The sequence below is a fragment of the Phalacrocorax aristotelis genome, chromosome 4 (assembly GCF_949628215.1).
Source record: "Phalacrocorax aristotelis chromosome 4, bGulAri2.1, whole genome shotgun sequence".
Taxonomy (NCBI): Eukaryota; Metazoa; Chordata; class Aves; order Suliformes; family Phalacrocoracidae; genus Phalacrocorax; species Phalacrocorax aristotelis.
In genome coordinates this window covers 84,557,643-84,579,409 of record NC_134279.1, presented here as the reverse complement: position 1 = coordinate 84,579,409, position 21,767 = coordinate 84,557,643, and the positions used below count along the sequence as shown (strand labels likewise).

At 63.6% G+C, this 21,767-nt stretch overlaps 1 protein-coding gene across 15 annotated transcripts; it reads left to right on the top strand.

The window, feature by feature from the left end:
• The first annotated feature begins 1,073 nt into the window (after positions 1-1,073).
• On the top strand, positions 1,074-21,236 carry LOXL3 (lysyl oxidase like 3). 15 transcript variants are annotated; one of them, XM_075092379.1, is made up of 16 exons: positions 1,074-1,158; positions 9,215-9,536; positions 10,201-10,364; positions 11,580-11,791; positions 14,929-14,985; positions 15,229-15,448; positions 15,751-15,931; positions 16,256-16,410; positions 17,286-17,459; positions 17,609-17,764; positions 18,011-18,173; positions 18,526-18,769; positions 19,285-19,400; positions 19,541-19,677; positions 20,172-20,283; positions 20,541-21,236. In XM_075092379.1, exons 2-16 carry the CDS (start codon positions 9,227-9,229, stop codon positions 20,612-20,614), a joined length of 2,475 nt encoding a protein of 824 aa, XP_074948480.1. In that variant the 5' UTR covers positions 1,074-1,158; positions 9,215-9,226; the 3' UTR covers positions 20,615-21,236. The 15 variants fall into 15 exon arrangements, 14 of the variants coding, with proteins under 14 accessions (XP_074948480.1, XP_074948473.1, XP_074948472.1 ...); XM_075092372.1 differs by lacking the exon at positions 17,286-17,459; XM_075092371.1 differs by lacking the exon at positions 17,286-17,459 and having other exon boundaries at positions 19,538-19,677.
• Positions 21,237-21,767: the final 531 nt, after the last annotated feature.

Below are 21,767 nucleotides of genomic sequence, written 5' to 3'. Positions count from 1 at the left end.
GCTCTGACCATGGTTTGTCTCTTGGGCAAGTGTTGGGGTGCCAGCATGTCCCTCTCCCATCCTCATGCCCACCTTTCAGCCAGCCCTGTCTGTCTGCCTCACACCGGCTGTTATAGCCGGTCCTGTGTAACTTCAGATGAAGCAGCTCCCCACACATCCACCTCTCCAGCTGCTCACCAGGCCTCGGCCACCCCCTGCACCACGCTCCAGGGTGGGAGCTCCAGGCGCTGGCAGTCTGTGCTCACAGCAGGGCTCTCCATGGGGACGGGCAGACACCAAGGCTGTGGGATGGGACTCCCTGTGGTCACAGCTGCCTTGTGGGTCTGGGGGCCACTGCACGTCCAGGACAAGCAGGATGGCCAAGCAGGGGGGACGTCTGACCAGCCATCCTGCTGCAGCCTCTGGAGAAGTGCTGGCAGGGAGGGGTGGAAGGAGCAAACTGTCACTGAAGGTTTCTCTTCCACACCCTCCAGAGCTGGCTGTCCCCGGCCCCAGGTGTGAGGAGGAGGTTGGGGCAGGGGTGTGCAACAGGCCAGGAGCGGGGTGTACAGCCCTGCCCTTCCCTGCACCTTTGCGCTCTCTGGATTGCCGTGCCGAGAGCCGCTCCGAAGGGTGTCAGCAGCCCCATCCCTGTACCCGAGGCTGCCGTGGGTCACCCAGGCTGGACAGGGAGTTCGGTGCCCCTGGGCTGGTGGGAACCAATGCCCACGGCCACACAGGTGGGCGCAAGGCTCGGGGACCCTCCACGGGCGAGCAGGGAGGGCTGTCCGGAGGAAGGCCCAGGTCTGACGTCCCGCAGCGGGCAGCGGCCCCCGGAGCGGCCCCGGAGAAGCGGGGCAGCCCCAGGGGCTCCGTCCCGGGGGGCCGGTGCCGGCCCTGGAGCAGAGCCCAGCCGCGGTGGGGGCCCCGGTGGGGCCGACCCCAGTCCGGGGGGGGTGGCCGGGGGTGCGGGACCCGTCCTCGTCGTACCGGGTGTGGGGCCGGGCCGGGGCCGCTCGGCGCGGGCCGGCCCCGGACACTTGGGCACGGCGCGGGGCGGGCCGGGGCGGAGAGGGGCGGCTCGGCTCGGCTCGGCACGGCTCGGCGCGGCCCTACCGGCACTCGGCTGGACGCTCTTGCTCGGCACTGCCGCAGCCGCGCAGCCCGCGGGGACGAGAGGTACGGCCCGCGTCGGCCGAGCGGGACCGGCCCGGCGCCGGCGGGGGAGCGCGGCTCCGACCGGCGCGGCACCGGCCCGGCACCGACCCCGGGAGCGGCGGGGGCTGGGTGCCCCGAGCCGCGCCCGGCACCCGCGGAGCCCGTCTGGCCGCGTCGGGATGCGAGCAGGGGCGCGGGTGGGGGCGCCGGGGGTGTCGGGCGGGGGCCGCGGGCGGGGATGTCGGGCGGAGGTGCCGCCTTGCCGGCCCCGCCGTGGCGGCGCGGGGCTGGGGCCAGAGCCGCAGGGGTGCGTGGGGAGCCGCGGCGGGCGGCGCGGTGCTGGCGCGGTGCGGGGGGGCTGGTTGTCTCATGTGCGGTGGTTGTGCAGCCCCCGCCGCTGGGGCAGGGACGCGCTGCGTGGGGCCGCGCCGTGCGAGGGCAGTGCCGGCGTGCGGGTTTCTCTGTCCCAAGCCCCTGGCTGTCAGAGCATGTCTGTGCCGTGCCTGCGGGGTGCTGGCGGCACGGGCTTTGCCTTTCCGTGGTTGTAGGGAGGGAGGCCGGCGCTCGCCGCAGAAAGCTTGCTTTGTGCGCTCTGCGGGCGGCCCGGTGGATGGGGAGCTGGTAACGCCGCTCGCTGTGTCGCGTGTCCCGGTGTGGCAGGGTGGGAGGGTGTGGGCAGTGCTGGCAGCGTGCGTTCCCCACGTGCTCGATGGGAAGGGGCGCCCAGCAGACCCAGCAGGCTTGTGGGGTGCCGCATTGGGGCTGTGCAGCCACACTGTATCTCTGGGCGCGCTGTGTGCAGGCTTCAGAGGCTTGTTTGCTGAGCATGTGGTTTACAAAGGCTGGTGGAGACTCAGGATTTCCATGAGGACAGAATTTGCTGTAGCCCTTGGAAGAGAGGATGGATGAAGAGATGTGAGGGCTAGGGGGACTGCCTCCCCAATTCTCTCTTTGCTGCTGGCCCTGCATCTCCGCAGCTGCTCTCCAGAGGAGCAGGCAGGCAGCTGAGCATGTCGCCTATCTCCCAGTAGCTCCAAGCAGGCTGCCTCTCTGCTCCGGCGTGCCTGGGCCCCCCAGACACACCACTTGCCCCTCAGCCTGTCTGGGCTGTCGAGACTGTGTGGCTGATGGCTGCAGCGTCTGCACATTCCTCTGGGGTCTTTCCCTCCTGCCTGCAGCTGGTTCCTCCCTGGGCTGCCCCTCCAGAGCACAGGGAGCTCAGAGCAGAGCAGGCAAGCCCCTTGGCAGAGCCGAGGGTCCAGCTGTGTCCTGGGGAAACTGGGCAGTGTTAGGAACCCCAAAGAGCTGTACTGTGACCTGCCCTGACTTAGATGGTGACAGCAGGACAGGGGGACATCAGGTAGCCCAATGGGGCTGGCCCATAGTGAGCAGGGGAAGGGAAGCGCAGCCCTGGTGTGCACTCAGTGCTGTGTCTCAGCTGACACCCTGGACAGCCCCGGGAGCCAGGGCGTGCTGTCCACAGCAGTGTCCCCGTCACTGCCCGGGATGGGGTCATGCAGCAGGGTGGTGGGGACAGGCACCCTACCTTCTGGGCAGTGAGGGGCAGTGAGCTCCTAGCCAGCGGGGGGGGGGGGTGGTGTTGGGAGGCATCACCAAGCCTGTCAGGGTGGCCAGGCTCCTGTGGTGGCCCTGGGCTGTTCCCCGGTGCTTCTGAGACCAGCTCAGCTGTGGAGCCCGGCTGCCCTCCAGACCTTGGCTGTGCTCACCCTGGAGCTCTGATCCCATGGGGTCCCTGCAGGCAGGGAGCTGGACGGTCCTGGCCCAAGCAGGGTGGGGATGTTGGGGCTCCCCCAGCTCATGTGCACACACTCCCGGCTCCCCAGGGCTGGCGGGAAGCAGGAAGAGCAAAGCATCCCCATCTGGGCAGCCGGGATTGCGAAAGGGCCAGCGCTGGGCTGTGCGTGCTGGGGCTCTGGGGAGAAGGGGAGGAATGGAGCCCAGCGCCTGAAGCCATGGGACCCACCAGACCTTCTCCTGCCCCTAGTGCTGGGGACGCGACCCCATGCTCACAGGGATGTCCTGGTGTGGGCCTCGGCAGAGTGTGACCGTGTCACCCCTTAACCTTCCCAAGGAAGGATAAACAGAGGGAGCTTCTTCCTCCTTGTGCTGGCGGGTTTCCCAGTTCTTCAGTCACTTGTGCTGCTCTACTCTGCGTCCTTCCAGTTGTCAGTGCCTGGGTTGCTCCATGTTCCTGTGTGTGTGTCCAAGGCTGCTGGCGAGAAAGCATGTTCCTGAGGTGCCTGCCATGGCCTGGCCCTTCCCTGCTGCTGCGGTCTGGGATGTTCCCGTGCGGCAAGGATGCCCTGCACTTGGCTGCCCTAGCGCACGCTGATCAAATGCACCAGGGCCCCATTTCATCAGGAGCTGCCCTTTCCTGAGGTCTGTTTGCCATTCACTGGGGTTTCTCTGTGGCAGACCAATGTCCCTCCAAGTGCCCAGAGAATGCCACATGGCACATCGGATTTGAACAGTCCTTGGGAACCAGCAGCCCGCTCACCCCCACCAGCACAGCCGAGCCCCCTTATGAGGCACAGCCCCTGTGCAAGATGCAGTTGGGGGAGTGGAGCAATGGTAGGAGCAGCACCTGGCTAGGAGGGCTGCAGGCCCTGCCAGGGTGTTCTGTCCTGGGGGGCACAGGAGCCCTCGTCATCCACTGTGACAGGCAGAGCTGGTGGGACTGGTGTGGGAGCAGGTCGAGCAGTGCCATGGCTCTTGCTGCTGTGCAGGCCTGCCCTCTGCACCAAAGGGTCCCTGTTCCCCTACCAGCCTCAGCAGCGCAGGCCTGAGGCCAGGAGAGTGCAGGGAGCCCCGGTGGTTCAGCCCCGCAGGGCTCTAGGATGCCCCGCCACCAGCACCAGCTGAGCCATGGGCTGGGAGGTGGCTCAGGGCCCTGCACGCATCCAGCTGGGACATTCCTGAGGTTTCCTGGGCAGTAGTGAGGACCCGGGCCTCTCTCCAGCTCCCATGCCCAGCATTTGCTCAGGGCCAGCCCGTCCTCCCGAGCCCTTTCCACTTGCAGTGTGAGTGCTGCTGTACATCTGAGCCCACTTGTGTGCTGGGGCAGGCACGTTCGGCGCGGCACAGTGCGGCACAGGCTGGCTGGCTGGCGGCTCTGGCAGGAGCCCCAGTCCAAGAGGAGACGATCCCTGGCTGGAGCAGGCAGCTGGCAGCAGGATGGCTGGGATGCTTGGAGCAGGCGAGGCCAGGCAGGACTGTGCCCAGCTCCTGTTCAAGACGTGCAGTGGCAGCAGCCAGGGGACATGCCTGGACACCCTGTCCCTGTCCCAGGTGATTCCTGGCCCCCTGCCCCTCCCACAGGTGCTGGCTGGCCATGGCCAGGCTGTCTGCACCTCTGCCTGTTGCCCTCTCCAGCAAATGTGTGCGGTTCTTGCAGATTCCTCATCCTCTGAAAGCACCAGCATCCTCCTGCTGTGCTGCTGGTGGCACCAGCTGTCCCGTGTGCCAATACGGTGGCAGCTGTCACCATTGTGGGACCCTTGCTCTCAGCAGGAATAGCCTACGGAGGCTGGGCAAAGGGTGCACCTTCCCAAGGCCAAGAGGTGGGAAGGAGATGGGAAATCCCCCTTGGAACTCTTGTGCTGGGTGACCAGCACCTCCAGGGTGGAGGGACCCCTCCCTCCAGCTTGTGTGTCCCAGCCCTGGCACAGATCTTGTGCCCTCCTGCTGTGCCAGCCGGCAGGACCACGGGCCGTGAGGCTGTGTCAGGGATGGCCCTCCAACTGGAGGGAAGGCGCCCGGGCTGAAACTGGGAGATGCTGCACACAGAGTGGCCCCATCCGCCAGCCTGCAAATCTGTGCTGCAGCTCCCCAGGACAGCCCCGCCGGGGCTGGGGTGAGCTCCCCAGCCAGGAGCAGCAGGCAGGACCCGGAGCAAAGCCTGCCAGCAGAGCAGGGAAGTTGGGCAGCGTCACATGGCTGGAGAAGAGCAAATGCACTGCTCGCATTTCAGAAAATGGAAAAAGTGATCGGACAATGAGAGCCCTGTTAGCCTGACCTCCGTGGCACACAGACTCGGAGCACGTTCGGGGAGGGAGATAGTATGGAAACAGGGAAACGGCTCCTGCTGTGCCTTTGGGAGCTCATGCTGCCAGCCCGACAGCTATCCGAGGCTGGGTGCAGGAGGTGCTGTTAGCCCGTGCAGACCTCAACGGGGCATTTTACTGGGAAATGCTGAGACGAGCGGCAGGAGCTGAGGACAGGCTGAGCTGTGAGGGCAGAGGAAGCGCAGTGGGGATGGGGGACGCTGGACCCGAGCAGAGGAAAGCCAGAGAACCCGAGAGAAGAGTGCTGAGAGTGGCAAGCTGGGGCTAATGCAGAAACGGATGGCAAAAGCTTGGGCAGGTTCAAAAGCAACTGAAGGACTGTGAGGAAGAGAAATCCACAGTGAGCTTTAAATTATGGAGGCTGAGGGAGCTGAGCTGGGGGTGACAGAGCAGGGCATCAAGCAGGACATCACTGCCCTGTCCCAGAGCACCTCCTGCCACTGCTGTAAGGGTCGGGGTCCTGGGCTGGGGGATGTTTGTATGGCTCTCACCCTGACCACCACGTCAGGACATGGAAATCCTCCCAGCATCAGCTCTTCTGGCCGCACCCTGTGAGACCGCAGGCACATGTGGGTCTGCCCCGTGGCACTGCAGGGCTGGGGCTGAGACCTTGCATCAAGCTAAGAGGTCTCACTGACACTTCTGATTTCGGTGATCCTGTTCAGACTGAGCATACCAGGTCCTGGAGGTCACACTGCTGGGCTCGGTGGGGACTGCGGCTTGGGGGGGACTTGGCACTTTGCCGCACAAAGCCCAGGCACTTTCTCACGTGCTGTGTTCTAGCCTCTGGTCCTACATGCTTTGGTCCTAAACGCACAGGCTTAGGTTTTCCTTGTAGTCGAGGATGATGCCATTTTACCAGGCTGTCCAGGTCTGTCCCCATCACAGTTCTCCACAGTCCCCCCACATTTCTGCCTTTGCAGACTGTACTAGGAGAGGTCTTTTTTTCCTCCTCCAGACACAGTTTTGCTTTGAAAAGCATGTGATCCTCACCAGAAAGCCCAATGAATGGTGACGTCCCTGTTGTAACCACATTTTAGTTCCAGCAGGTGACCAGTTTTAATCCAGTTAGTAGAAGGTGCACTGATTTTGTTGAGTGCTAATTATTCATTAAGAGGTGGTGCAAGATGAATTGAATGCTTTCCAGTCTCAGCCTGTTATATCAACACAGTTCCTCCAATTAACCAAACCTGTGATCTCATAAAAGGTCACACCAGCTTTCTGACACGGGCTGTTTCTGCAGAACTGTGGAGATTGGCATTAATTGTGCTGCTGTCCTTTAGCGTTGCACTGACCCCGTTGCAAAACAGCCCGGAGTCTGCCTGCAGTCCGCATCAGCAGAGATCATCTTGCTCATTCAGTAAAAGTGCTGGTGAAGCTTTAGTCCTTACGTGCTTGCACCTTTCACAGTCTCCCAAGGTGTGTTACAATTAGCATGGAGAAGGCCCAAACTTTTGTGTCATGTGCAAAGTGGTATAACTCTGAGGATTTATAATGCTTCATTTGGGCAGGAGGGATGTCCCCTCAGTGACCGATGGGTGGAATAAGAAGGGTTTTATTACTGCTGTGAGGTGGAAAACTCACCCCCCACTGCTTTCTAGGCAGAGCAGAGATACAGATCATGCGTTCCTGCCCTGCCTGCCCCTGGCAAGCCCAGAGTCCCCCTTCCCTGAGCCGCTGGCGGGGCCGGGCTGGTCCTTTGTGCCTGCCCTCCTCTTTCTCCCGACATAACAGGCTGATTAAAAGGTTCAGCAAAGCATTTCCCTGCTGCCTGCCCACAAATATGCTTCCTGCTGGGCTTTGTTTTGTTCATGCAGTGCCAAAGCAGGCAGCTGAGGTGTGGCAAGCCCAGAGCCAGGTCCCACCAACCCCAGGGCTTGCAGGCTGCCCTGAGCCGGGGTGTGCTCCTGCCTGCTGTTGTGTCTCCATCAGCACTGTGGTGTCCCCCGTGCCCCAGGCTGTGACAGAGGAGAGAGCCTGACCCCACGCTGATGTGATTGCCCCAAGGGGGTTGGTGTGCTTCCCACCACGATACCTCGCATTGGCCTGGACCTGTGGTGTTGGTCCTTGTTACTCTCTCCTTCTCTCCCTGAGCATCTCTGTGGGCACGAGGCACTCATCCCAAGAAACTCGCTGCGCTTGGTGTCACCTCCAGCATGGTGCATGCCTGAAGGGGCAGGCAGGCAGCAGCATTGGGGCCCTTCAGGGGTTTTTGTTGGTGCAACCGGCATGGAAAAGGGGCTGTCTCTGGGGACCATCCTGGTTCGTCCTTGCCTTGGGTCCAGGAGGCATTCCCAGAGGGTGGAGGGGTTGCCTGGCCTCCATCATCTGGAAAAGTGAACAGAGCAGGAACGGGGCCGATTCCTGCTAGCAGAGCCTCTGCGGGAACCCTGCCACAGGGGCTGGCATGGCAGAGGGTCAGCTGTGCCAGCCCCCAGCCCTGTGCTGGCAGCCAGGCTGATGGTGAGGCTCTGGAGAGGCTGTGCTGTCCGAGGGTGGATTCCCTGGCCCCTTCGCTCTGTGAGGACCCCCCTTCCCAAAGCTGCTGCCGGGACCCTGCTGTGACCCCACGGGTGCCAAGGGGCCAGGAGCAAAGGGGCGACATGCAGACAGGCCTTAGTCCAGCGAAAGGGGCTCCTACAGCACAGCACCTGAAGAGCAGCTGCGGTCCCTGAGGATGCCCCAACACACCCTTGCCATCCCACCAAACTGGCACACAGGCAGCAAGTCGAGAGAGAGCAGCCATGAAGGCGTACAGGGAAGCGTGCTGGCTAAGGAAGCACGCTGGCACCATGGGGAGGGTCTGCAAGAAGGGTCCCTGCGGCACAGCCCCACACTGGGAGCATGTGTGGGGTTTGCATTTGTTTTCCTTCCCCTGCAGCTAAACACTGGAATTTTAAATCACCCCCACCTGTCGGTAAGGCAGACCTTATTCTTTCTAACGTTGCCAAATGACAAGCACAGCCTGCGTGAGTGTGGCCTGCAGGATCTGCTCTCAGGGCAGGGGGTGTAGGAGGCAGAGATATGTTTAAGGTGGCCTGTCCTGGGGGTCTCCCAGGTTTGGGGGGGTGCTTCCTCACCTGTGGAAGGGGCTGGCTGGAAAGGTGGTGTGGTGGCGGGAGGCAGGCGGGTCGCTGTGCTGGATGAGCATCGGAGCTTTGCCGTCAAAAGCACAGCGAGCCCAGGCTGGAGCAGGGCTGACACTGCCCGTGCAGAAATGCTGTTCCTGGGCTGCCACGGCATCCACAGGGTTAAAGTGGTCCCATACAGGATAAATGGGATTAGGCTTGGGAAGGGTTCACAGAGAGGTGTTTTCACCATTGTTTGATGATGGAGCTGGTGCAGGAATACCACATATCCCTCAGGTATTCGGGGAGCCACACATGTTATTGGAGAGCTGGAGGAATGCCGCACAGAGAGGAATGCGAAAGGCTCCAGTTGCCTTGCTCCTCACAGTGGGCAGGGGCGTGGGCTGGCAGCCCCTCACAGCCAGCAGCCCTTGCTCTGCTCGTGGTGGATCAAGCTCCTGGATGGTCTAAGCCAGGCTTTCCCCGGGCCCTGGTCCTGTTCTGGCTCCCTCTGCTCTGGCAGCTGATCCCCCTCCTCTCAAGCTCACTCTCTTGGGGGTGACGCAAACCCCTTTGCCTGTATGCCATCACTGCCCTTCGGCGCAGGAGGTGCGACCTGGCAGCACGGTGGGATTTCAGTAGTGGCCGTTTGCAGAGCGGCACGAGGTGCCAGGGAGGCGCTGGGCAGAACCCCGGCTGATGGCAGCCCTGGGGGCACGGGGCTGGTGCAGGGGGCTGCCTCTGGGAGACGCTGGGTGGGCAGCGAGAGTGGGGTGGCTCTGCACAGGGACAAGATGCGTGGGTGCGCCGGCGCTGAGCGGAGCTGCGTCTGAGCCAGGGGTTTAACCAGCACGGGATCAGGGGAGCTGGTGTTTCGGCACAGCTAGACTGTCCCGCATAACCTGACCCTTTCTGCCCTTGCAGAGCCAAGCTGCCATGGGGAGCTGCAGCACATGGGCATGGCAGGAGCTGCTGGTGCTGCTAAGCAGCCTGTGGCTCTGGGTGGGCAGTGCCCAGCCCACCCCCCCGGGCCCCACACACGCCTCCGGACCCCAGCTGAAGTTTCGCCTGGCTGGCTACCCACGCAAGCACAATGAGGGCCGTGTCGAGGTCTTCTACAACGATGAGTGGGGCACCATCTGCGACGATGACTTCACGTTAGCCAACGCGCATGTGCTGTGCCGGCACCTCGGCTTTGTGGCCGCCACTGGCTGGGCCCACAGTGCCAAGTATGGCAAAGGCGTCGGTAAGAAAGGGGCGGTGGGCACAGCCCCCTGTAATGCATGGGCTGGGGTCGGCCTGGCTGCACATCAGCCCGCTGGCATGGGGTGGTGTGTGTGCCGCCGCAGGTTTGCATGCACTGGTGGGGGCAGGCAGGTCTTGTGTTTGCTGGGTGCCTGGCAGCGTCTGTGGGCGTGCGTGCATGCACGTGCGCACGTAGGCGTACGCAAAGTGGGCTGGGAAACTGCGTGTTTGTGTGCGAGTGGCTGTGCATGTATCCAGGGCATAGGTGGCTGCAGGCATGCACTACAGCAGCAGGGCTGCTGGGTGGCGTAGGGGGCTGCAGGTCTGGGCTGGTGTGGGCATACGGTGCAGGGGTGTGGCAGGCTGTGCTGCAGGTGAGATGCTGTACAGACCCCGGGGTGCATGTTGCATGGGCTTTGTGTCTCGCAGAGCAGCCCCTTGGGGAGGTGGAAGCTCCCCTCTGCAGATTCCCCACTCAGGGCTTTACTCTTGGCATTTTTCCGGCCTCAGCTTTGTGCCGAGGGAGGGCTGCCCCCAGCCCAGCATCCACACTCCAGCTCTACACCTGTGTGGTCCCTGGCCGTGCTCCACAGGCACCTTCCCTGCTCCCAGGGAGTGCTGCATGGGCTTGGGCCCCCCTCACCCCTGGCCCTGGTGTCTGGCAGGGCGGATCTGGCTGGACAATGTGAATTGTGCCGGAGGTGAGAAGAGCATTGGGGACTGCAAACACCGGGGCTGGGGGAACAGCGACTGCAGCCATGAGGAAGATGCAGGTGTCATCTGCAAGGACGAGCGCATCCCAGGCTTCAAGGACTCCAATGTCATTGAGGTGAGGAAGCTGCTGACCAGGGCGGGCAGCCAGTGCTGCCCAGGATGCCACAGAGCCAGCTGCTGGGAGCCCTGCCATGAGGCAGCCCTGCTCTGGGTCAGCCCAGCCTGGCCTCAGTCCTCCCTGAATAGTCAGGAGGCAGCTTCTCCACCGCCCACTGGCAGGCTCCCGTGGGCAGGACTAGGGGACACTGCTGGTGTCTTCCCTCAGCCCTAGCATGGAAGCTGTCCCCATCTCCCCATAGAGAGGGGAGCATGCTGCCCCACTGCCCTGGCTCCCCAGACCCACAGTGCCCCTGAGTCACACAAGCACCTGTTTCCCTGGGGTGCGCCCAGCCCAGCCTGGCTCTGGGGCTGAGGGGAGCAGTTGTGCTGTGGTGGGACACCCTGCAGCAGGCACATCCCTCCCCTGCCCCACATGGGAGCGTGGCGCTGCCACGGCCTCCCCCGAGCAACCCGAGCTGCTGCTTCACCCGGCAGCTTCTCCGAGCCGGGGGGTCTGTCTCACACCTCTCCTGTTTTCTTCTTTCTCCTGCCTGCCAGGGACCCTTGGTCCCAGACCTGCTCCTCCGTGCCACACTGCTATGGCACACTTGGCCTCTCCCTCTCTCTCATTCTCTTCCAGGCTCTCTGTTTCTCAGATCAGGGCTTGTGGCTGCCCTTGTCTTCCCAGTGGAGGCCCTTGTCTGCCCGCTCCATCCACAGTGCCTGTGGATGGAGGATGAGGCTCTGCTCATCATGGCTTGGGTGTGGGACATGGCACAGCTCTGGGCATGGGGCGGCAGGTCTCCTGTGAGGCAAGGGGGGCTGGGGCTGCATTTCCTTCAGTCTGTGTCCAGTGTCCCGGCACCCCTGCTGCCATCCTGTTCTGGGTGGGTGCCTGGGGCAGTCTGGGCACCCTCCCTCCAGGTGCAGGGTCCAGAGGTGACAGGCCGGCAGTGCTGCCTCTCCTGGCTGCACTCCCAGGAGATGCACCCGGGGCACCAGGGGGATGTGGGTCACTGGCTGCACAGGATGGGATTAGGTCCCTGGCCACCCAGGGCCATCGGATGTGGCGTGCAGGGATGCAGGACCTGGCTGTCCCTGTTCCCCACCTGGGACTGGGGAACCCATCTCCTGTGGGCGCCTGCGTCCTCAGGGCATCCCTGGGAAAGGGCTGGCAGGGAGCTGGGGCGGCGGGGTGCAGTGCAAGCCTGGGCTGACCTGTGCCCTGCAGACCGAGCAGAGCCACGTGGAGGAGGTCCGCCTGCGGCCGGTGGTGTCTGGGGCCCGGAGGCAGCTGCCAGTGACGGAGGGCATCGTGGAGGTGCGCTACAAGGATGGCTGGGCACAGATCTGCGACGAGGGCTGGGACAGCCAAAACAGCCGTGTCGTCTGTGGCATGATGGGCTTCCCTGCTGAGAAGAAGGTGAACAGGAACTTCTACAAGTGAGTGAGGCCGTCAAGGAGCCCGCAGGGTTGGGGTGTCAGAGCAGAGCTGGGGGCATGAGGCTGGGGCAGAGCTGGGGACAGTGCCAGGCACACGGGGCAGTGCTGGGGGGACAGTGGGGGGCCATGCTGTTGGGTGTTGTGGCTCCCCAGCACCCCTCCCATCCCTGTTGCTCACCAGCTGGCCACATGAGCACTGGCTAACCAAGGCCATGCCGTGGCTGGGGGGCTGTGGCTGCCCACCTGCACCATGCACTACTGCAGAGGCTGCTCTGAGAGGGCAGCTTTTCTTTCCTGGCAGTGGCGCACCTCCTCATTTCCCTCCAGCGCAGAGTGTGGGGGTCCCTGTACCAAGGGGAGGTTTGCAGCGCAGCCAGGCAGGGATGCTCCAGCAGCACCGCGGCCCGAGCGAGGGGCCCAGGGGTGTGGGCACGGACATGCTGCCCAGCGCGGTGCCCAGTGCGGTGCCTGGCGCTGCACGTGTCCCTGACCGGGCAGCTGCGGTGTCGCTCCTGCAGGCGGTTGAAGCATGCAGCCAGGATGAAGGGCCGGAGCCTGAGGCCAGGCAGCAGGTAAGGGGCCAGGGCGCCCCGTCTGCTGAGCCCTTGGCAGAGCTGGGCTGTCCAGCCCCGCCGGTCTCTGCCGTCAGGATGGATCCTGGCGCAAATGGATCTGGACGGAGCAGGCTGTGCTGGGCAGGCAGGATGAATGCCATGCTGGTGGGACCTGCCTGTGCGTGCTGGGGTCCCCTATCCCCCATGAGAGACAGTCTTTCTCCCGGGCTGGCCATGCCCCAGGCAGAGCAGCCCCCATCTGGCACACCAGGCAGGAGTCCTGGCACAGGGGTCAGGGTCTGCAGACCTGCTATGGGCAGGATCCCCTGGGAGGCGCGGAAAGGGCTGCAGTGTCCTGTGCTGCGGCCCCATGGGGACCAGGAGGCCTCGGAGTGGAGCTGTCTCTCCTGGAGGATGGGGAGGGAGAGCTGTGGAAATGGGCTGCTTTCTGCAGAAAGCAGCAGTGGGAAAGCAGGAAAGGCTGCACGCCCCTCCATTCCCCGCAGGGTGGGCTGGCTGCGTGGGCTGGCACGGGAATGAGAGCCCTTGCTCAGCAGTGCTAGCAGTGCTGGGCACCGGTGTGACGGGCACGGTGTGGCAGGTCTTGCCATGAGTGCTGCGTCTGCTCAGGATCTCTTGCCCACTTGCTCTTGCTGCCTTTCTGCCAGTCCCAAGGGATAGTCTGGCTGCCTTTTCCCTCTGTCCCTGAACCCGGCTGCCAGATTTGGTGGTGGGTACAGCAAGCCAGAGCCCATCCTCTCTGGACTATGACATAGCACCTCTTGCCTGAGCCCACTGCCGCATGGAGACATTGCTCTGTCCCCAGCACACAACCTTGCCCTGGTCACACCACCTTCCCTGGTGACGAAGGTGCCCCACACGCTGGACCCATCCCGAGCTCTTCATTGTGACAGTTGCCAGCTTTGTGTCCCCAACAGGCATCCTCACCAGCTCCTGCAGCTGGCCCTGCACTGGTGATGGAAATCCAGCCAGGGTCAGCCTGTGGGGTCTCCTCAAACCCCCGCCACAGGTCCTGCTCACTGCTGTTATTTGTCTGGTTTGGTGCTGACTGCCCTTTTCCAATGAGTGGGTGTTTCCCCTGAAGCACTGGGTGAAATGATCTGTGGAGTCCATGGAGCTGCAGCCTGCTCCCTTCCCTCTGCCTGGATCAGGAGCTTTCTCCTGAAAGCCATGCGCTGGTTTGCTGGGGCTGAGCAATCTGGGCATGAACAGCTGCAGTCGTATGTGGGGTGACGGGCTAATCCAGGCTGGAAGGGACCTGGGGAGTCCTGGTCCACCCCCCTGCGTGGAGCAGGGACAGCTGTGGGTCAACCCAGGACTTCATCCTCTTGGCTCTTGAAAACCTCTGAGGATGGAGATCCCTCAGCCTTGTGGCCTCCACTCCAATGCTGAACAGCGCTCGTGGGGAAAAAGTTTTCCTTGCACCGAGTCTGAACCTCGCATTGCCAGCCATGCCTATTTTCTGTTGTGCTCTTCTCTCCCACGGCTGGAAGAGCTGGGCTCCCCAGAGGCAGGTCAGCTGCTGCCAGAGGCCCCTGAAGGCATCTCAGCCCCCGGCTGGAGCAGCCCTATGCCCTGTCTCTCCTCCAGCCCAGACTGGCTCAGTGGCCCTCCCCGGAGCCCGCACTGCTCAGCTGACGTCTTTCTCGTACTGGGGGCCCAGAACTGGGTGCAGGATCGAGGTGCGGTTTCATGAGTGTGAACAGGCACCGATGCCCTCTGTCCAGCTGTTTGAATCTTGGTTCCTGGCAGCCCTGTGCTGTGTCCTGGGGCTTGCTGGTCTGCACAGGCTGACACGAACCTGCCACCGGCCAGTGGGGTCAGTTGCCAGGCTTGGTTTTGCCTTGTCCCTAGCAGGGGTGTCAGTCCCCTGCCCTGTTTTGGGGCACTCCACACTTCACTCCTTGTGGTCCCTGGGATTTTTGCCCTGCTCAGCATTTTCCTCCCCGAGTGAAGCAAAGCATTTGTGCTTGTTGGGACCATACCTACGTCACTTGTATGCCGGGCCCTGGGCAGCCTCCTCTTCCTCACACCACTCAGCATGTGCCCAGGGAGCTCCCCTTGCTGGCAGTGGGTCCTTTCAAGCCTGCAGCTAGTCTCACTGTGCCCCATGGCACTGGGGAGAGCACTCGCTGCCTCTGCTGCTTGCTTGGTCCTGTGCTTGCTGGGTGTCTTGCTCCCTTGTCTAGTGTCTGGACAAGGACATGGGCACACCTTGCTTGGACCTGACAGATCAAATCATTGCCAGTGGTGTTTGATCTTCTGCTGTGTGACAAGGCAGCAGGGGATGTTGCTGCATCCGGCACAGTTTCCTCATGGGATGTGGGCAGGAAACTGCATCATTGCTGCGGAGGGCAGTTGTGTCACATTGCTGGCAGCAGATGATGCCGTTGCACCCTTGCGTGCACAAAGGGGACGTGCATGAGTCTCCCTGGGAGCCCAGTGTTCCCAGTTCAGTCTTCAGTGAAAGCTGGGGCAGGCTGTGGTCCCCGTGTCACTGCAGCCAGCGGAGGTGACAGCCTGAGGCCCTGGGCTCCTTGACGGTTGTTTTCTGTTTTCCAGGCAGGCCAAATCTCAGCCTAAACAAAAGCGCAGGGAGGACATAGGGTCCAAGAAGAGGTAAATGGCTCCAGTGGAGAGCCTGAGTGCCAGGAGCCCCGCTCAGTGCTGCTGGAGCCATGCATCTCCCTGTGCTGCTGGGGACGTGGGGCAGGCAGCCAGCGAGGGGCGGGCACCCTACAGTCACCACACGTCTCGCCCTGGGGGACACTGCACGGGGCACGGACAGGCAGCGTGGCTGTTGACACGTCCACTGCCGGCTGGCTGTGCCAGTTGTGTCTCAGGGCTCCTCTCTCCTTGCAGGCTCTTCTCAGAGCGGCAGCAGCTCAACTACCGCCTGCACTCTGTGTCCTGCACGGGGACGGAGGTGCACCTCTCCATGTGCACCTTCGAGTTCTACCGGGGCAATGCCTCAGCCGCCTGCGGGGCTGGCATGCCCGCTGTCGTCAGCTGCGTGCCTGGGCCCCTCTTTGCCACTGGCAATGCCCACAAGAAGAAGCAGCGCCAACAGCAGCAGGGCCAGGTGAGCCCTGTAGGGAGGGGGCTGAGTCCTGTGGTGGCCCACAGCTGGACACTGCAGTGCTCTGTCCCCTGGGCTGCACCTGAGAGTGGGTGTGTGGGCCCCTGGGTGATCAACGCATGGAGCAGGCGGTGGGGACGGTGTCCTGTCCCTGCACATCCCAGGAGTCGTGGCCAGCAGCCGCTGTGCCGCACTGTGCCGTGCCGCACTGTGCCATGCCATGCTGCGCTGTGCCACGCCACGCCGCTCAGCACTGCGCCGTACTGCGCTGTCCCGAGCCGTGGCCTGACCCCGCTCCCCTGCAGCCGCGGATCCGGCTGAAGGGTGGCGCAAAGGTCGGCGAGGGCCGCGTCGAGGTGCTCAAGAACAGCGAGTGGGGCACGATCTGTGACGACCGCTGGAACCTGCTGTCAGCCAGCGTGGTGTGCCGTGAGCTGGGCTTCGGCAGCGCCAAGGAGGCCCTCACCGGCGCACGCATGGGCCAAGGTGAGGGTGCCAGGGCGGAGGAGTCAGGCGTAGACCTGGATGAGGCACTTGTCCAGGCGCAAGGCTCTGCTGGGCTGGAGGGAGCCACAGCTGGGCTTGTTCTGTGGGCACCTGTCTGCTGATCGCACACGGTGCAGGACTCGCCCTGAGCATCCCCAGGTGACTGCAGCCACTCGGCTGTGCTGCCCTGGGCAGCAGCCGTGGGGGCCAGGAGTGTGCCAGGCTCCCTTGGTGCACACTGAGGAGCAAGGGCAGCCACGATGACAGGATGGCCATGGCTGTCCCTGTGCCTCTGGGCCCTGAGCCCTGCTGTCCCCCCGGCAGGGACGGGGCCCATCCACATGAACGAGGTGCAGTGCCTGGGCACCGAGAAGTCCCTTTGGAGCTGCCCCTTCAAGAACATCACACAAGAGGACTGCAAGCACACAGAGGATGCAGCCATCCGCTGCAACATCCCCTACATGGGCTACGAGAACCTGGTGCGCACTGCGGGGGGCTGCCCACATCTGCGGGGCCATGGTGCCCGGCGGCTCCCAGTATCAGGGTCTACAGAGTGGGGTGCTTGGGGAGGGCCCATGGGACTCGCTGTAGGATGGCCCATCATCTCTCATTCTCCTCCATGTCCCATTGCAACCCACGCATTTTCCCCTGATCTGAGGCAAGGGCTGCCCTGGGGGGCTTGGGGATTTTGTGAGTGGGAATCTCAGACTGCCCCTATGAGGAGAGGGGTGGAAGGGAAGCTGTGGGGGCCTCTGGGTGCCCTTTGGTGCCCCGCTGTGTGGGGTGGTGTGGGGCAACTGCTCCCTGCTGCTCTCCCTGCTGCCCTCCCTGCTGCCAGCCCCCAGTAGAAGCACCAGAAAAAAAAATCGCTGTGGGCCAACCAAGAGATTTTTTTTTTATTGCTGATGAAATAAGCAAATGGAGCCATGTGTTCCTGTTTGCTCTGCCCTGTCATTTCATCGACTTTGGGCTTTTTAATAATTTTTAACGTACTCATAACTGTCATTTCTGAAATGAGAATGCCATTTCAAAATGAACCATTTTCCCTGCTTTGGTGAGGCAGTTCCCCAACTCACAAGCAATTTCTTGTCCCCAAACCTACCATTTTTGGTGAGGCCCCTGCTGACCAAAGCTGTGCCTGGCTCTGCTCAGCTCCCGGCTGCCACCTCCTTGTGTGCCCTAAAGCCCCTGGACCAGGGCCCATCTGTGGGTCCTGCCCTGGCTGCACTGGGGACGGGGCAGCTAGAGCAGCTGCAGGATGGGCTGGGCGGGACAGTCCCACGGCATGCAGCCCCCGCAGCGGGAGCATCACTTGTGATGGTGATGATGCTGCTGCCACTGCCTCTCTCTGCAGATTCGCCTGAGCGGGGGCCGGAGCCGCTTCGAGGGGCGGGTCGAGGTGGCGGTGGGGACTGGCAACGGGGACCAGCCCCGCTGGGGTCTGGTCTGCGGCGAAGGCTGGGGTACGCTGGAGGCGATGGTGGCCTGTCGCCAGCTGGGTCTGGGATTCGCTAACCATGGCTTACAAGTAGGTGCCAGCGCCAACTTGGCCAGAGCAGCAAGCCGCCACCACCACTGCTCCGCGGGGACAGGGACAGGGGCAGGAATGGGATGGGGATGGGGTGGGAGGCAGCACGGCATGGGATGCCCGCTCACGGCCCCAGGGCTTCCCCACAGATCCGCCTAGCCGGTGGGAGGACAGCGTTTGAGGGCCGCGTGGAGGTGAAGCGAGGCAGTAAGTGGGGCACGGTGTGCAGCGATGGCTGGACCACCAAGGAAGCGATGGTGGCCTGTCGCCAGCTTGGCCTGGGCTACTCCCTGCACGCAGTGACGGTAGGTGCCGGCGGGGAGGCCCTTGGTAACACCCCAGCGAGCACAGGCACCGGAGCTTCCCTGACGGCTGTAGGGGGGCGAAGGGATGCGGCCGCTCCGTGCTGTGGGATGGGACCCTTGCGGGCAGCCTGGGTACGTGGGCAGCGCTGCGGCATGGCTAGGTGCTGGCTGCAGCCTGGGTGTGTGCGAGCCGTGTCACCCACAGTAGCCAGCCCTGCCACCCAGTCTGTCTCACCTCCTCCCCAGGAGACGTGGTACTGGGATGCCAGCAACGTGACAGAGATGGTGCTCAGCGGGGTGAAGTGCGCCGGCCATGAGATGTCCCTGAGCCACTGCCAGCACCACAGCGCCAGCCTGAACTGCAAGAACACGGGCACCCGCTTCGCCGCAGGCGTCATCTGCTCTGAGAGTGAGCGGTGGTGGGGCCTTTGGGCAATGGGGGCTGTGGGTGATGGGGGCTGCAGGCCGTGATGGCTGCGGGCAGCGGGGGCTGCGGGCAGAGGGGACTGTGGGCAGTGGGGTCTGCAGGCAATGGTGCTGTAGGGCCAGGGGCTTCAGATAAAGGGGCTGTGAGCAATAGGGCTGCAGGCAATGGGGCTTGCAAATGATGGGGCTGCAGGGTCAGCCTGTGCCCAGCTGATGGGGAGGGCATGCGTCCCCCTGCTGGCTCAGCCCTGCCTGCACTGGGCGCTTGCCCCGTCCCTGCTGCCCGCCAAGCAGCGGGGTGGCCGTCAGTCCCTGATCAGCCGCCTGCTCCCCAGCCGCCTCCGACCTGCTGCTGCACGCCCCGCTGGTGCAGGAGACAGCGTACATTGAGGACCGTCCACTGCACATGCTGTACTGCGCCGCCGAGGAGAACTGCCTCTCCAGCTCGGCCCGCCTGGCCAACTGGCCCTATGGGCACCGGCGCCTGCTCCGCTTCTCCTCCCAGATCCACAACAACGGCCGTGCTGACTTCCGCCCCAAGGCCGGACGGCACTCCTGGGTCTGGCACGAGTGCCACCGGTGTGTGCGCAGTGCAGGCAGGGACAGGCCTGCAGGCAGGGGAACCGCCTCGTCCGGGGGGGAGTCAGTGTGGGGAGAGGGTCATGGTGCTGCTGGTGGGGGCTGGGTGAGGGTGGTGCTGGGTGAGGCACCTCCTGCTGCCTGGTGTCCAGTTTTCCCTGCTTTGGCTCAGGGCTGTCTCTAAATGAGCGGTGTTGGGGCTGGGGGCCCTGGGGGTGCAGGGGCTGCGCCCTGCAGTGCAGCCCCCTGCTTGCCTGGGCCATCTGGTGGGACAGCCGTCTCCCTTCCCAGGGCAAGACCGAGCTCTGCCTGACCTCGCAGCACTGCGGCCTCAGCGCAGGGGCTGTGGGACCTTCCCCAGCAGCGAGGGGCTGGCCAGGCAGCGGGAGGCCTGCCACAGGGCAGGGCTAGCCTCCTGTCTGCTCCGTGGGTCTCCTCCTCTGCCCCGAGCATCCCCCGAGCTCCCCAGAGTCTGGGCACTGGTGCAGCGGGGTGCTGCGGGCTCCCTCTTGCAGGCACTACCACAGCATGGATATCTTCACCCATTACGACATCCTGACCCCCAATGGCACTAAGGTGGCGGAGGGACACAAGGCCAGCTTCTGCCTCGAGGACACTGAGTGCGAGGAAGGTGGGTGCTGTGAGGCTTTGCGGCACTGTCCCTGCCGATGTCCCCAGCCACTGCACGTGCTGGGGCCAGGCTGGGGCATGGTGTGGGGGCCGAGCAGAGGGCTGTAGCAGGGACAAGCCACGCTCTTTTCCTGCCAGCAGACGTGGCCAAGCGGTACGAGTGTGCCAACTTTGGGGAGCAGGGCATCACTGTGGGCTGCTGGGACCTGTACCGGCACGACATCGACTGCCAGTGGATCGACATCACTGATGTCAAGCCAGGCAACTACATCCTGCAGGTGCTGCAGCTGAGCTGCCCCCAGCCCTTCGGTCCACCCTCCCACGTGCACCCCCAGCCTCCACCCCTGCACCCCCAGCTCCCCATGCACCCCAGTCACCCAGCCTCTCTTCCCTGCCCTCTGAGCAGGCTGGAGCATGGTGGGGCTGGCAGGGTGTGTGCTGGTGTGGGACAGTGCCTGTCTTTGTGCCCAGAGATGTGCAGGGCTCGTGCAGGAACTGCTCAGGTGTGCTTCAGCTGGGGTTTTCCTGCTCTGAGCAGCACTGCTCATGAGCACTCAGAGCTCAGTGACAGGGCCGCCCTGCCACAGCAACAGCCACCAGCACATCCTGCTGCAGATGGGGAGACAAGTCCTGCCAGGGCTGAGGTGCTGGGGGCCATGCTGCAGGCAGCAGCTCTGCTGAGGCCAGCAAGGCCAAGGTGAAACAGTGTGGGGCTGCAGCACCGCTGTGTGTGGGGCAGGGGGCTGCAACCCTCACTGTCAGTGCCCCACAGGTCGTGATCAACCCCAACTTTGAGGTGGCAGAGAGCGACTTCACCAACAATGCCATGAAATGCAACTGCAAGTACGACGGGCACCGCATCTGGGTGCACAGCTGCCACATCGGTAACAGCTCTGGGAACACAGCATGGGGGGCAAGGGCACACCAGGGCAGGGGGTGTCCTGGCAGGGGTGGCCCAGGGGGAGGGCAACAAGGGGGCTGCAGGAAGCAGCAGGGATTGGGGCAGGATGGCCAGGCTGGCGTGGGGAGGCTGGGTCTGGGGTCCCGGGGGCAGCTGCGGTGGGAGTGGAGGGACTGGGGGTGCAGGCAACATACCTCGACCAGCGACAGAGCCGACAGCTCTTGCCCTCTGCCTGCCCAGGTGATGCACTCAGTGAGGAGGCCAACAAGCGGTTTGAGCAGTACCCAGGTCAGCTCAACAACCAGATCTCATAGGGCCCCAGCCCCTGGGGAGACAGGCATCTCCCTCCCTCACCATGCACAGGTGGGAGGAAGCTGCTGGGGGGCCAGCGGGGAAGCCTCACGCTTGGCACCGCCGCCATCGTGCCCGGCTGGGGACTGCCCAGGACTCTCGCTGTCACCAGCTGCCCTTCCCCACCTTGGGGAGCTGGTGCTGGAGGCACTGCACACCTGAACCTCCCAGCCTGGGGCCACCAGCCCAACCACTGGCCAGAAGACTCTGTGCCCACAGCCCCCGGGCTGCGGCACATGGGTACGGTCTGGGAGGTCCTGTACCCCCACCATGGCCCCCTCTGCTCCCAGTCCCTGCCGTCCCAGCTGCACCCCACCTCCTGCTCCCCCATCCTGCCCTGGTTCCTCTCAGCCCCAGAGCCCTCCCTAGGGCTCTGCCCTCAGCTGGCCTGCCCCAGGACCCACCGCCTACACAGGGACTCGCCCCTGCACAGCACCGGCTGAGCCCCCAGGAGCCCCTTACCCGCAGGGGACGGTGTGGCTGCCCCTGCCCTGGCAGCACTGCCTCCAGCTGCCCGGCAGCAGCTCCCACACCCATCTCTTAGTTGTAATTTTATTTTCTCTATAAAGTTGTTAGTTCTATTTCCCCAGTGGCTGCTGGCTCTTCTCTGGGGTGGGATGAAGAGCCTGGCAGGACCAGGAGGCACAGCATGGTTCATGCTACAGGGCTGGCTGGCGTGCTCCAGCACAGAGGGTGGGAGCTGCCCCCATGCCCCATCCCCTGCACCCACCTCCAATACCCCCATGGAGCAAGGAAGCTCCCCCCTGCCCACACAGCCCTGGCTGGGTGAGGGCCAGCCCCACGCCAGCACCCTGGCAGCTGCCTGCACCGCCCTCAGCCAGCGCTGGGCTAGAGAAAGGCAGAACTGGTCCTTCTGGGGGAAGCCCATGCAGGTGAGAGGAAGGGGCCAGCAGGAGGCCAAGCGTAGCTGCTTTGGCCTGAAGCAGCCCCGCAGCACTGCACCGGAGGGGAAAGACAGGGCCACGCTGGCGCAGCAGGGGTATGGTAAAGTACTGGTTCCCCCACACCAGATGCAATAGAAACATTACTGAGCAGAAATCCCCCCATGTGGCTGTGACCCACAGGGATTGAGGTCCTGCAGCAGAGATGGGCTGC

Bases quoted from the DNA above. Each gene is read 5' to 3' on its own strand.
- LOXL3 (XM_075092365.1), top strand. From the start codon at position 9,227: ATGGGGAGCTGCAGCACATGGGCATGGCAGGAGCTGCTGGTGCTGCTA. The intron at 15,449-15,750 runs GTGAGCCCTGTA...GCTCCCCTGCAG, and splicing joins GCCAACAGCAGCAGGGCCAG to CCGCGGATCCGGCTGAAGGG. The intron at 20,284-20,540 runs GTAACAGCTCTG...CTGCCTGCCCAG, and splicing joins GGTGCACAGCTGCCACATCG to GTGATGCACTCAGTGAGGAG.